General features: G+C 44.3%; 1 protein-coding gene across 1 annotated transcript; it reads right to left on the reverse strand.

Annotated features, from left to right (window-relative positions):
• Positions 1-373: 373 nt before the first annotated feature.
• Positions 374-1,099, reverse strand: LOC126143447 (ankyrin repeat domain-containing protein 65-like). Its single transcript, XM_049915375.1, has 2 exons — positions 1,089-1,099; positions 374-881 (listed from the first exon to the last, which is right to left on the reverse strand). The coding sequence occupies exons 1-2, from the start codon at positions 1,097-1,099 to the stop codon at positions 374-376; spliced, it is 519 nt and encodes a 172-aa protein (XP_049771332.1).
• Between the last annotated feature and the right edge of the window lie 14,528 nt (positions 1,100-15,627).

Below are 15,627 nucleotides of genomic sequence, written 5' to 3' on the forward strand. Positions count from 1 at the left end.
GATTGAGTGCTGACGTTTTGAAATGCAGGCGGTCGTGATAGATGTCGGCTGTGTTCTTGTAAGTTGCTTGCGTGTGTTGCACCCGTGAGGGAGACAATCTTGGGAGAGACAAGTGGTGCTTAGTAATAGTGGAGTGTTTTTCAGTTGTTACTCAGCTTTTGCAAAAAACTGACTGTGAAGTATTTTACAGACTGAATCGTCAAAGGAAAGGTTTCCTCGCATTAGTTTACAGGTATCTCTCGTCGTTGCAGTTGTCATATGCACCACAAAATGATATGTACAAATAAATGAAGAAAGGATTGATGTTTTGTACTCTTTATTTGAAAGACCAACGCATATGATGTAACTGATTGTGCTTCCTGAGTGCCGTATGTCAGCGTTGTGTCAGCATATCCACCAGCTCCTGCTTTCCGTTCTGCCTGGCGAGGTCCAGGGGGGTCCTGCCATCCTCATCCCGGGCCCCCGTGTCCGCCCCCGCCAGGAGGAGCTCAGCCGCCGCCTCTGCCTCGCCCCCCTCTGCCGCCATGTGCAGCGGCGTCCGCCCCCACCGATCCCTGGCGTTGGGGTCAGCAGAGGCGCCGACCAGCAGCCGCACCACACCAGCGTGGCCCTCCTCTGCAGCCCAGTGCAGGGGCGTCTGCTGCCCCCAGCTGCTCCTGGCGTCGACCTCCGCGCCGGCGCCGACGAGGCAGCTGGCCGCCGCCACGTGACCCCTGCCTGCTGCCTCGTGCAGGGCGGTCCAGCTGCTCCCCAACAACCCCTCCCTCCTCGCCCTCGCCCCCACGTCCGCCCCCGCCGCCAGCAACTCGCGCAGCTGCTCCACCGCGCCCTGCTTGGCAGCCTCTATCAGCCTCCTCCCTCTCTCCTGTTGAGAGAGGCTCCTGCACAAAACATCGACACTCTCTCACTCCACTACACAGACACACACACACACACACACACACACACACACACCGAATGAAAGAAACAGTCAGAAACGCCACACTGCGAGCAGCCCTCAATACACTTCCGCCCAGCCACGAGTTACAAATCTAGAAATCTTCCCTCTAGGACACAGATCAACCTGCGTATCACAGACACATACATACCAGTATCCCATAATTCAAATGTGAAGCCATTTCCCGTTAAAAATTGGTGCACTGCATCTCATTGCCAGCTGTTTTAACTTTTTCTCCTAATTCACTCCGAGGAATCACCTCCTGTGACCTCAGCATCCTGTTGGTAGCCGATCGTTGACCTTCAGAGAAACACACCTCTAATGCTGCGTTGTCTTTACAGCAATCCCTTCCGACACTGGCGAAGAAAACATCGGTAACTAATCAGATCTGCAAGTACAGAAATACAACTTCCTCGTCTGTTAACAAAACGTAGGTCGCAACACGGACAATATTAGTGAAAGCGAGAGCGGTGGATACTGCATCCATTGCTGGGTTTATGTATTACTCTATATCAACGTTGTCTTCATCAAAATATTTTCCACTACATTTGAATACATTTATTCCAGTGTTTCTTCCGCTGTGTCAAACAATTCTGCAAGTTTTGTTGTGATACCCTGTAGTTCTCTCAGCGGTGCATTTCAAATCTCATCTGTGTATGAAAGAGACAGCCCTTTACGGTTCGTCGTAATTTTTAGGAACAAAATTTCACATCGGGTGATGGTGCAGCCAAGGGCGTCACCACAGTATGGTTTGTAGCCAACAGTCACGAGCACGCAACGAATTCTAAGCAGATGTGTTATTGCAGTGCAGAAATCATCAACTGTTCCGCCACAAATCTGGAGGTTTTTTTTTCGGATCGCGTCATGCCGCTGGCGTTGAGCTTGTAGGTTTTACTGCTTGCTGACCGTTTCACCTTGTGACAGGAATTTGTGCTGCACCGAACTGTTGAAATCGAAGAAATATTTACACCAGTCGTAAGCACTTCCCGTACTAATAGTAGATTCGACAAAGCAAAATCTAGTGTCTCTAAAAAGTTGATGAATTTGACTCCGTTCGCATAGCCAAATTTAATACAAACGCGATAATCCGGTTTTACATTAAACAAATAATCGCCGATTCTACTAACACACCAATAACCTTTCCAAGATGTGACCACAGAGTGAATATCCCATTTCCCTGGTGGAGACATAAATTTCAGACATGTTTACCTACACAACGATAAAAAAGTCTTGGGAATCTCAGTTATAAAAAACGCAAAATGCCGAGTTCCCCGTTACTTTTGAGCACTACTCGTGTCGCAAGAGTTGTCGCGTGTCAGAGCACCCCATCGAAGGAAAGGCTCAAATTCTCCAGTACACCTGCACTGTGTTTAGTTTAAAAACCGTATCGGACGGAATGTATGCGCCAATTGTGGATGAAATTGCAGACGAACACGCATTCAGATGAAGAGATATTCGCTTTTATATTTCTAACAGATACGGGAACGCTGACATTAGATTCTTGTTCCCGTGTTGGTGCAATTTACTCCGCAATGCCGTGTTTTTCTGGACAGGGCAGTCGCTGAGCTGGGAGTGAGCGCCGCCAGGCTGTGTGGCCAGACTGGGTCGCCGGGACAGCACTGTGGAGCGGAGAGGGCGCACGACTTGACGGACACACTGTACCGCGTCCAGGGCAGAGGGCGGCCAGGGCAGGCTGCGCCGTCTGCAGGCGGCCCCCGCGAGCGACGCCCCCTACCGCCTGCCAGCGACTGTCCGACACATTTCAGTATGTGCTCAAAGTATTTGAATAAAGTGTATTCCGTCTACGTACAATTGCGAGTAGTTTCTAATTTCGACCTGAGATCAGGTGTTTCACCGTCAGGAAGCAACCGCGTGCCTTCGAGCAGAGACCAGGTCGAGTGTTAGACTGAGCCGACAGCCGTGTCTGCACACGCAGGCGGCTGCGGCGTGGCGCACGCGAGCTGCAGGGAGGGCCGAGCGTCGGCCGGGCTGCCCCCTGTACTCGGCTGGCTCGCCTGCAAGGGCTGCCGCCGCCTTCTCCGATGGCCGCACCGCCGCAACTGACACACTTCGGCTGCGGAACGGCAGTCGGCGCTACATCATCAGGATATTTTTAATAATGTGGAGCATCCAATAGATTGATATTTACTAAAATGTCGATACCGACTCTGGACATCTTGAAAAAAGTGTGTATCGGCGGACAAAATATCGGGACACTCCTGCGTACAAAAATATCGGCTGCACATTGTAAATACACTGCTGGCTTTAGAGTTGTAGAAGTATCGACTTATTATTACATGTTCTGTACATCAACAAGCTAACAGGGTGTGAAACTTCCTGGCAGATTAAAACCGTGTGCCCGACCGAGACTCAAACTCGGGACCTTTGCACCTGGTAGAGCACTTGCCCGCGAAAGGCAAAGGTCCCGAGTTCGAGTCTCGGTCGGGCACACGGTTTTAATCTGCCAGGAAGTTTCATATAAACGCACACTCCGCTGCAGAGTGAAAATGTCATTCTGGTAACAGGGTCTGTACGTCGACAAGGAAAAAAACTACCCGAAATTTTCCCGGATTCCCCACTTAAAAGTACACTTTCTCCCGGATCAAAATACACTTTCTCTGTGTTAAGCGACACTATACTCTTCCTCCCCACTGTAGAACTCAACAATTCTCTTACTGTTATACCAACGTACAATTTCCCGCCACATTAGAAAACGAAACTAAGCGGGGAAAAAAAAAAAAACGTTTTGCAAGACCTCTGATGTCGTCCATATGTTCCTATTATGGAGGTATAAATTCGAATTCCACCAAACACCGCACGTTACTTTCCTATCCATTGAAATCGAGGTTGCGGTGAGCTTCTGTAAGCCAGCCATAGCTCAAGTCACGTGATCTCGCCAGGTGATCACAGCACGCGACACGCGATGTAGTCAGCCAACAGCAACATCACTCTTAAGTAGCGCCAAGACAGAAATAATAAAAGCTCATGGTTTAAATCAATATACACATCGTTCACATACAATATTGGTCTCAAAGTTTAATAAGCTGCAAGAGAAGCTAAGACTGCACATGTAATATTGATCATCTGTGCGCGTTTTACACTTTAAGACACATCACGCTAAAGTGATTGTAAAACTTTTAGTAACGACCTAAATGTCTCATCTTCTCGGCTCGAATTTCCTCTAAATGGCCCGTCACCGAAGAGTTCATTTTTAAATGAGAGCCAACGCTCTGTGATTTCATAAATTCATCGTACGTTCTCGCACATAGTTCATCTTGCGTAAAAGGAACTTTACGCTGTACGTTTTTGAAACCACCATTCTCAGTATTTTCCCGCGACCTGTTAGAAATATGAGGTTCGTTTCAGCAGTTGACAGAGAGCGCCAGTTGGAAGGAGTCACCGCGCTTGCGCAGCTACGATGACGCAGGAGGCCCTCATGTTCGTACGTGTGAAACTCTGAAAGATCTTACATCATGTCTCAACAAGACATCACAGGATTACTTCAAGAGCATCCGGATTCCGTGCACCACACTAAAATGCACAATTCGGCTTAAAGTGCACATTCCTAAGTCGAGATTCCGATGTAAATTTCCTTGCAGCACCAGCACTGCATTACATCATGTTTGCTTCTTTATTATGGTATAATACCATAAGTGCACTCGATGCGCACCGAACAGTTGAAACTAGGCAATAGTGTGAAATTAAACACTTTGTTTCAAATAAATTGACTGCCTCAGCGCGAAAGATTAATAGAAGCCACTTCCCTTTAGCGAAAAATAACTTCATTCTTCTGCAAGGCGATTAATGGTTGACTGTCAAAGGTGGAAATAAAATCTGAAACTGACAACATATTTTAGCCTTCCTTAATTATGCGAACGTATTTTAATTCATTTGACAGCTCCCGGTCACAAAAATCCGTTTTGTTTTAATTTAACCCGAGAGCAATAAACGAAGAGGAAACAGTGAAACCGCTGGACGTATACACAGGCCACGTGGAGGCGACCCACCCGCCCACCACAGCTCGGGCCGCCCTGTGCACCAGCCCCGGATCCACCGCACTTCCCAAGGGCGGCGACGTCAGATGGCGGCTCCCAGCCACACTTCTGTGACCACAACAGGGAGGAGGGACTGCTCACACGCCGCTCAACTGCGCATGCGCGAGAGGCAGCCCGCAACTGTTCAGACGAATCCAATTCAAACAGTTGTCACGTCGAGGCAATTTGTTGTAATCGATCACTGCATAGTCTTCCTACAGCCTTCGACATACTTTGCTGTTGGCAGACGCTTGTATGAGCACTGTGTTTTGTTGTTGTATGTGGCGCATTTCCTTCGCAAGTAAAGTTTTATTTTCGTTTCTTTTCTGTCGTTCATGTTTTGTTGCTGCAGTATTATTCTGCAGTAGCGGGATACAGTTTTATCCTGTGTTAGAAGATTAGTTCTTACCATCCAAAATCACAAAAATTTAACTCAAAACTAAAACAATGAAAATTTCGTGCAATTCTAAACAATTCCCGGGTTTTTCCCCGTTTCCTCACAGATCAAAAAATTTCCGGGTTTTTCGCGGATCTCCCGGTGGTCCCGGGTCGTATACACCCTGAGCTAGCAGCCTGCCTATCCCCTTTACAGCGAGAGTTCAAAGTAAAACGTTGGACGTTCAGGCACACCGATAAACACTTTGCTAAAAATGGTAACTGCACGCAGGTGGCACAACGAAAGGCATGTGATGGGTCCATGGTCCGCTTTAGTCACACATCGGGTTTGTCCGGAACACTTCATGCTGGCTTCCCTGTTCTTTCATTTCTATAAAGGCCAGGGACCTACCAGCTGCAGCGTCGAAATTCTGCGGCCAAGTTAAAGCCTGCTTTTTCCGTTGGCAGCGCTGCCCGCCGATTACGTCAGCATTTCGCCTCACACGTCTCCGCCCACGGCTTGTCATTTACATTTTTGTTCTTCATTTTCAGCAACTGTTTTTCAAGAATTTTGATGTGCAAAAATAGCACACTAGTTGCGTTGAAAATTATTTTATAAGGAAATTGGTGTTTTGTTTGTTCACATCGTAAATCATGTCATTCCATTCAACCCTCTCCTCCCCTCCAGCGCCCCATTGCAATCGGTGTTTTTCTTCTCTGCCACAAATACTTGACTCACACACTCAAAGGGCAAGATTGGACGTGATTAAAGCTCAGAAAGTAGTAAGATTATTACACACTTGATGGTAAGAATCATGTGCCACTGCAATTTGAAAAAAAGACAGCTTCAAATATTTATCGAAAATTGTGAAGAAATATAATATAAAATAAAAGTATCGCAGTCGATATTGCCGTTTTGATATCGACGTATTGATATAGCGACAGAAAATGTATGGCCGATATACATAAATATTTTTTGGAGAAGATATTGATGTATCTACATTTCATCAACATCCTTGAGCTGGAGGCATGGGACATTCCATTTTGCAAATCGTTATGCATTCCAATATTACGACATCCACAGTGATGTGAGTACGACAACAATAGCAAATTTCAGGTATTGTCTGTCAGCACAGACAGAGAACACAGTGCCCGACTGCGTTCAATTTACGACCGAGTGCAGCGGCGTTTGCGAAGAGTCGTCAGTGCTGACAGACAAGCAGCACTGTATGAAATAACCGCAGAAATCTACGTGGGACATTACGGCGAACGTATGTGTTGGGGCTGTGCTGCGGAATTTGGCGCTAATGCGTTACGACAGCAGATTTCTGACGCGAGTGCCTTTGCGATCAGTGCGACATCGCCTGCATCGCCTCACTGGGGTCCGTGGCTGGAGACTAGGCGCCTGGAGAACTGTGGGCCGGTCAGGCGGGTCCAGAGTTCAGGTGGTGAGGGCTGGCGGTGGGGTTCGGCAGCGAGGCGGACCCCGCGAAGCCCCGGAGGCGAGATGTCGACGAGGCGCTGTGCAGGCCGGTGGTGGCTCGGCAGTGGCGAGGGCTGCGTCTGTACGGAATGGACTGGGCCCTGTGGTCGAGCTGAACCCAACACTGGCTGGGAATCAGTTGAGGTCGGCCACTCTGGGGGCACCTGGAGCGAGCCGAGGACCTCGAATTGCCGAACGACGACGGAATGTTTGTGGATGGCAGTGCGCCCTGTCACCGGGCGACGAGTATTTGCGACTGGTTTGAGTAACGATCTGGACAACTCGAGCGAATGATTTAGCCGCCCAACTCGCCCGATATGAACCTCACCGACTACTTATGGACATAAGTGAGAGCTCTGTTGGTGCACAAAGTCCTGCACCGGCTGCACTTTGGCTGCAGGGGCAGCACGGCTGAGTATCTGTGCAGGCGACCTCTGGCGACTTGCTGGGCCCGCGCCACGTCCAGCTGCTACGCTACGTCGAGCAAAGGGGTGCCCGCCACGTTACCAGCAGGCATCCCACGACGTTTGTCACGCCAGTGTGTTGGCACTCACGATATTGCCGCGCCTGTGCTTTTAAGACGAACGACGTAACGTTCCTTCTGACACGCGTGCACGTCCGAGGAAGAATTGCACAAGATGGCGTCGAGTATGCAAGCAGTAGTAAATCGCGCTGTACAAAATCGTATTACATTTAGTTTAAAGTGCATACTCTGCCAAAACAGTGTTCATAGCGGTAGCCGATTGTGCTCTTTCTCACATATATGGATCCATCTATCGTGTATGAAGAAGAGAAAAGTGATAAATCCGAATTGTGTACGTGGCTTTGTTCAGTGCAGTGGTCGAAAAAGTGCAGTCAAGATGTATAATGCTGGTACTGAAGAACTCATCTCTGATGTGCTGAATAAAGAACTCGCAATAGCTAAAAAATATATGAATGACATCGAATCGTTAATTAATTCATTGAATGTCAATTTTAATCCTTGTGTGAAAAATGTACAAAGTGAAAACTACAACACTCTCAAAGAAACCGTTATTGAAATTCAAAGTCCTCCAATATCTGCTATAGTTATGAAAAACTCGTTTGTTCCCATTGCACAAGAGGAACACCGACAAATGAAATTATTGAGCGAAGACGAGACAAAACCAAAAGTTTGTATCTTTGCAGACAGCCATGGACGAGATTTAGCCACTATTCCTTCGAATATGCGATCTAAATTTTCCGTTACTGCCACAGTATAACCCGGGGCTCCTTTCCAGCAAATAATTAAACATTTAAGCCCTCAACCAAACGATGTTTGTGTAATTATTGCTGGAGCTAACGATGTTTATAAAAATGAGTCGAAAAATGCAATCACAGCATTGCGAAATGCACTGGAAAGAATCTCGCCCAGAAAAACAACCGTCGTTGGCACCCCACATAGACATGACCTAATAAACAGTTCATGTGTAAATAATGAAATCAAATTCACAAACAGAATGTTTCAAAAGGTATGCAAAGCATTCCAGGGCGTGAAGTTTTCGGACAGTAATTCCGAACAGAGAAACCATTTTACTCGACATGGAATGCACAGGAACCGGCTAGGAAAACGTGCACTAGCTGAAGCACTATTAGCAGAAACATTCAAACTGTTTAGAAACACCACTCCTCCAATCATTCTAAAAGCACGTGTGCCCATTGAAACTGTACCACTGGAAGAAATACAGACAGTGTCGTCAAAATACTCCTTCAAACCTGATGGAACAGCTGAAGGGAAGACTTCATATGGAGCAGCACATGTATGTGAATCAACACAAACAGGTCTTTTATACAAAAGCGAGACAGCACCAGCAGTTACAACTCAAGTGGGAAACGTTAGTCCACCGCCAACTTGTGAAGCAGCAGCATTTAAGGAGGAAGAACAGTCATCAATATCAGAAACAGCAACACCAACCCCCACAGGATCAAGTGTACAAGCTGGCAGTGTAGAAACCGCACCAACAGAAGATCCACCCTTATGGCAAAAAGGAGCACACTAGTGTCTGCAGCTGCTCCACATAGGATGTGCCTGAGATCAAGAAAGTCCTCAGCTGCAAATGGGGATTTTTTATGGTACTGGGGCATGAGGGGGAAGGTTCCAATCAGAATGTAAGTAATGTAGTTAACAACAACAAATGTGGGTGTTACCAGCACAACAGCTCCCTCTTCCCTGCAGAAAACTGTTCCTGTAATACTGGTATGTCAAAAGAAATAAAACTCAGTCCCGACTGTGACAGCACCACAACCAATCGTGTAAGTTAGACCAATTTATTGTAAATATTGATGAACCAACAGGCGCAAATTGTGCTCATATTCTCAGTCTGACAGAACACCATGTCACTTTTGGCATCGAAATGCTCAGTATACCAAACTATGTTTTAGCTACCTCATTTTGTGCAAAGGTGGGGCAGTTATTTATGTGAAAAACAGCTTGTCCTTTAATACAATAGATGTAGAGAAATATTGTGTAGAGAAAGACTTTGAGGCATGTGTCACAGAAATAGCAGAAGCTAACAAGAAACTGGTAATCGTAGCAGTATACAGGGCTCCATCTGGTAATTTCAAAGTATTCATGAAACAATTAGATTCTGTGCTATTGTATCTCACAAAAAAAAATACGGACATTATAGTGACTGGAGACTTTAATATAGAAAGCTCATCTTCTAAGACAGAGTTTGCAAATTTAATGCATACCTACAACCTTGTCTCCACTGTCAGTTTTCCCACAACAACTACTGCCACTTCCAGCACTCTAATAGACAATATCTTTGATGTCATTAGTTTTACTCATATCTACAAAGTTGAAAAAGTCATAAATGGTCTCTCTGATCATGATGGACAAATACTCACAATTGACAACTTTAATACAAATCAGAACAAAGCTAGTGCACAGTGAAAAACCATTAGAAACATGAATGAGGAAAATATCCAAAAATTCAAATTATGCATTCGGGAGACTGACTGGAGGTATGTTTATCTTGCAAATGATGTTAATACAAAACATAATTTATTTACTGGTGAATTATCAGGTATATATGTATTTCCAAAAAAGGTCTGTAGACTACAGAACAGGCAATCAAGCAAAAAACCATGGCTCACCAAGGGCATAAAAATATCATGACAGAGAAAAAGAGAACTGTATATAATATCCAGACAATCCAATAACCCCTCCAGATGAAATGTTATAGGACATACTGCAAAATCTTAACTAAAGTCATTAAAAAAATCGAAACGTATGTGCATACAATCTGAAATTAACTGTTCAAACAATAAAATTAGAACGATTTGGAATGTAATAAAGAGGGAAACAGGTAGTGCACCGTCTGACAATGGAAAAACTGCTGTCCTAAAAATTAACGATTTGGAAATAACTGATAGTAAACAGATAGCAGACACATTTAACAACCACTTTCTACGTGTCACCTCTCAAATAGGTTGCAGTGGTGACCTAAGGGAAGCTGCAGATATTCTGAAACTTAACCTCCCACAATGTTATAATGATATAAATGTAACACCCATAACTGTTAATGAAATAAAAAAAAAATTCACTCATTGAAAAGTAAACGATCTTCAGGTATACGTAACATCTCCAGTAAACTGTTGAAAGCCTGCAGTAATGATTTAAGTCTAGTACTTGCTCACATTTGCAACACATCTCTTTATGAGGGAGTTGTTCCAGAGAGAATGAAATATGCCATCGTGAGACCTCATTTCAAGTCTGGCGATGCTACAGATGTCAAAAATTATCGTCCTGTCTCTCTCTTAACAACATTTTCAAAGGTTCTTGAAAAGCACTGTATAACAGGATTGTGGCACATCTTGATAAACTTAATATTATTAACCACAGACAGCTTGGTTTTCAAAAAGGGGTTTCCACAGAGCGTGCCATATATTCACTCACAAATGATGTCTTGGAGTCTATTAATAGTAAGAAGTCACCAGTTGGTGTCTTCTGTGATATTTCCAAGGCCTTTGATTGTGTAAACCACAAGATACTCTTGGAGAAGGCCTATCATTACGGAATCAAAGGGCCTATAGGTAAATGGCTAAAATCATATCTTCAAGACAGGAAACAAAAGGTGGTTCTAAATGGCTGCAACAAAGGATCTTCTAATGTAGTGGATTCTGAATTGGGCAAAATTCAGCATGGAGTTCCCCAGGGATCTGTCCTTGGACCCTTGCTGTTTTTAATGTATGTTAATGATTTACCCCTGTCCATTAGTAAAAATTGTGAATTCACAATGTTTGCTGATGATACAAGCATTGTCGTAGATGGTAAGTCTACTGCTGATCTGGAGGCTGATGTTAATGATATACTCAGAGAAGTTACAGCTTGGTTTTCAATTAATTCTCTTTCAGTTAATATTAAAAAACTAAATTTATACAGTTCCACACAAAAAATAAAACTCTACAAAATATTGTAATTGCTCATGACAATCAGGAACGAACAGGTGCACTCCACTAAATTCCTGGGGGTCACATTGACAGTAGGCTCAACTGGGAACAGCATGTGTCCCTTACTCTAAAAAGTCTTTCATCAGCAACTTTTGCTCTAAGAATCATTACTCATTTTGGGGACATCAACATTTTAAAATCAGCTTACTTTGGGTACTTTCACTCATTAATGAGTTACAGCATAATATTCTGGGGTAATTCACCAGCCTAAAAAAAAATCTTAACTGCTCAGAAGAGAGCAGTCAGAATCATGTGTGGGGTTCCTCCACAAACCTCATGTAGAAAACTTTTTACACAGTTAGGTATTCTGACCACAACATGTCAGTACATATACTCTCTGATGAATGTAGTTAATAAAGATTATGCTCAGTATGAAACAATTTGTTCATACCATAACTACAATACTAGAGGGAAAGATGATCTACATGTTGAACTAAAAAATTTAACACTTGTACAGAAGGGAGTAAAGTATGCTGCTATAAAGACTTTTAATGCATTTCCTAATTATATTAAATGTACAAGAGAAAATGAAACGCTGTTCAAAGGTATGTTAAAAAAATACCTGCTTGACCATCCACTGTACTTGTTAGATGAATTCTTTTCCAGAGGTAATGACCTCCCTTAATAATAGATGTATTTAGTCTCTTAGTTATTAGATGGACAATACAATATTATGTTAATGTTATAGTATTAATGTTATAGTTATAATGTTATATTGAGAATTGCTATACTAGTTAAATGACAGCTTGTAAATGAGAAAAAGTGATACTTATTAATATCTATATCATTGTATTATACTACTATTCTGTAGCATTAATTGTATTTGTACAATTGTATTGACACGTTCCACATCCAGGCGAATCACTCGCATGTACGGATCTATGGAATACACATACCAAATAAAAAATAAATAAAGTAAAATAAAACTGTAGTGGCCGTAGCCGTTGTGAAGAGCTTGAAAGGAACTCACAGACGCGAATACGGGCAACCGTCAGCTGTGTGAGGGACGGAAGGCAATGAAGATTTGTGCCGGACAAGGACTCGGCCCCGGATTCCTCTCTTTGCACGAGCGCTCGCCTTAACCACTTCGACTATCAGTGCACGACTCACGGCCAGGCCCGAACTCCCAAATGTCATTGTTACTCCATCACAGTCTGTACTCGTGTACACACATGTGGTGTGCGTACTGTAAGACCTTCGGTACGCACACCATCAGATTATTTGACTTGTCGCTCTAACGAAGTAGGAGAGTGTCAGCAATATGTCTCGTGGTCTTATCGTGTCGTGTTTATCTTCTGCCGTTAGGTCGGACGATAGAAATGCCACTTGCACGCTTAGAGTAGCAGATTGATGGTGACCAACGTAAAACACAACTTTATTAATTTTCACACACATTTATTAAAATAATGAAAATCATAGGCATTACGTAACTTGGTTCTGGATGCTGTTTACAATTGACAATCTGAAGTTCCTTTGGTCTTGGTACGTTAATCTTATTCTCACGTATCTCTGATACTTGACAAAGTGACTATTCACTTATCTTCATGGCTATGTACAGGAATATGATACTCTTATTAGGCACAGACTGAAACTTGACTATATACTAATGCAGACTGACTAATCCGAGGTCTGTACACTCATTATAATACATCATGTGTTTAGGTATCACTGCGCGAGTGTGATCCACGAGGAGAAAAGGTTCTGTGTTAGCAGCAATCTCATTGGCTGCGTTATACATTAATACGCGGATCGGCGGAAGCAGAATTTGGTCCGTCTCTAAGGCAGCGCCATCTCGCAGTGCGGAGACGGACGAGCGCTGAGCCTGTGCTGTTGTGCTTAGCGAGGCGCGGTCTAGTGGGGAAGTTGTGTACGCGCTGACTACGTGGAACTATGTACACAACAACACATCAATCACCGTGCAGGGGAGGATACTCTGATTGAAAGTCATTGCCAGGTGCTGGAGGATGAAGACGATAATTCCTAGCCTGTGTTGTTGACTGTATCTTCTTAACAGCTGTTGTTCTCACTGTGCCTCTTCCTTCAGACATGTGTTTGTCTGCAAAGGACCTCTACATCATTATTCTTAAGAGGTAGGGATACTGCAGCTAGAAGAACGACAGAAATCGGCTCTCGGCATATACGAGGTGTGGCTAGAAAAAAACCGGACTAGTACTGGTGAAACAATAAAACGAATGCAATAAGGCTGAAAGTCGCGTGGCCTGTCACGTGACTCTCGCTCCGCCTACTGCTCGAGTTTCATCTGCCTCCTGCACTCAGTCTGCCCTTGGCGTCTGTTTTAAGTAGTTGACGTTTTGTCTGTGCGTCGGAAAATGTTGAGTGCACAGAAAGAACAGTGTGTTAACATCCAATTTTGTTTCAAACTAGGAAAATCTGCAAGTGAAACGTTTGTAATGTTACAACAAGTGTACAGCGATGATTGTTTATCGCAAACACAAGTGTTTGAGTGGTTTAAACGATTTAAAGATGGCCGCGAAGACACCAGTGATGACACTCGCACTGGCAGACCATTGTCAGCAAAAACTGATGCAAACATTGAAAAAATCGGTAAACTTGTTCGACAAGATCGCCGTTTAACAATCAGAGCAGTGTCTGAGTTAACAGGAGTTGACAAGGAAAGTGTTAGGCAGATTCTTCATGAAAGTTTCAATATGAACAAAGTGTGTTCAAAAATGGTTCCAAAGTGTCTCACAATTGAACAGAAGGAACACCGAAGAATGATTTGTTCTGACATCCTGGAAAACATTGAAAGTGATCGCACCTTCTTACAAAATGTTATTACTTGCGATGAATCGTGGTTTTTTACTTACGATCCCGAAACTAAACGCCAATCGATGCATTGGAAAACTCCTGGTTCTCCACGACAAAAAAAAGCACGAATGTCAAAATCGAAATTGGTGGCAATGATGATTGTTTTTTTTTACATCAAAGGGATTGTGCACATTGATTGGGTACCAGAGGGGCAAACAGTGAATCAGCATTACTACATTAGCGTCCTGGCTACCCTACGTGAGCGAGTACGGAGAAAACGGAACGATTTGTTGAGAAAAAAGTCATGGATCCTTCACCAAGACAATGCCCCAGCTCACAGTGCGTTGTCAGTGAAGACGTTTTTGGCAAAACACAACATTCCCATCTTAGATCATCCACCCTACTCACCTGATTTGGCCCCCTGTGACTTTTTTCTTTTCCCTAAAGTCAAGTCAGCTTTGAAAGGAACTAGATTTGAGACTGTTGAAGCAGTAAAAGAAAAAGCGACGGAAGTAATGTATGGACTTACCGAAAATGATTTGCAGCATTGCAATGAACAGTGGAAAATTCGTATGGAGCGGTGTAGAGACCGAGGAGGAGAGTACATTGAAGGAGATAACATGAAATTGTAAATAATTGTAAATAAATGTTTTTTCCAGCATCAGTCCGGTTTTTTTTTCTAGCCGCACCTCGTATGCTGTCCAGGGAGCAGTCCGATCCGTGAAGGTGTCAGGGCTTGGTTGCACCATCACTTTCTCTCACTGGGACAGGGAGCCAACTCCAGAGACTTACCGGAACGTCAAACAACAGTGGCCAGCACCAGTGTACCACATTGGTTCAGAACTGTGGTGTCAGTTAATGGGGAATACAGTGTTTGCAGTTTTTCACTGGATTTGCTGTCTCATTTCACTGATGCACCAAATATTCTCAACTCCAAACCTGAACACTTTGTCATTGAAACTTGCCTGCAGCACCAGTGAGGTGCAGGCAGGACCCGGCCTGACGTCACCGCACTGACAGCTGCACCCACCAGCCTACAAAATGCAAGTGGCCGCTCACGCCACGTTAAACCCTGGCCACGTCCTGCCACTGGGACGATCCAGTTTCCGATAAGGCTGTAATTACTCTCATCAGTTTTACACTCGACAATAATAGTAGTGTAAAATCCAGTAGTAGCTGTGGGTAGCTTTCACTATTAGTGTGTAAGCTGAGCTTCACTCCTGTGCAGTCAGTATTGTTATTCCGTGGTGCTATTTTGCCAGTTGCCCACAGTGACACTGTACACAGCGTGAAGAGGCTGTTTCCCGTGTAAGAAGTTAATGTATCTGAAGTTCGCACATTTATGGAGCTATGCAGGCGGGAGTGGCACACGGTCAAGCTGTGTTTCCATGAAAGGCAGCTGACAATCGCTATATATCCGACAAACGTGTCAATGTATGAAAACAAACCGTCGTTAAAATATAGTGAACTAGGAGAAAAAACCAAATCAGTCAAGGCAGCCTGGTAGGGTTCTGGGCGGTGCAACACCGAGACGTTATCACAGATGGTTCCGTTGG

The sequence above is a fragment of the Schistocerca cancellata genome, unplaced genomic scaffold (genome assembly GCF_023864275.1).
Source record: "Schistocerca cancellata isolate TAMUIC-IGC-003103 unplaced genomic scaffold, iqSchCanc2.1 HiC_scaffold_799, whole genome shotgun sequence".
NCBI lineage: Eukaryota > Metazoa > Arthropoda > Insecta > Orthoptera > Acrididae > Schistocerca > Schistocerca cancellata.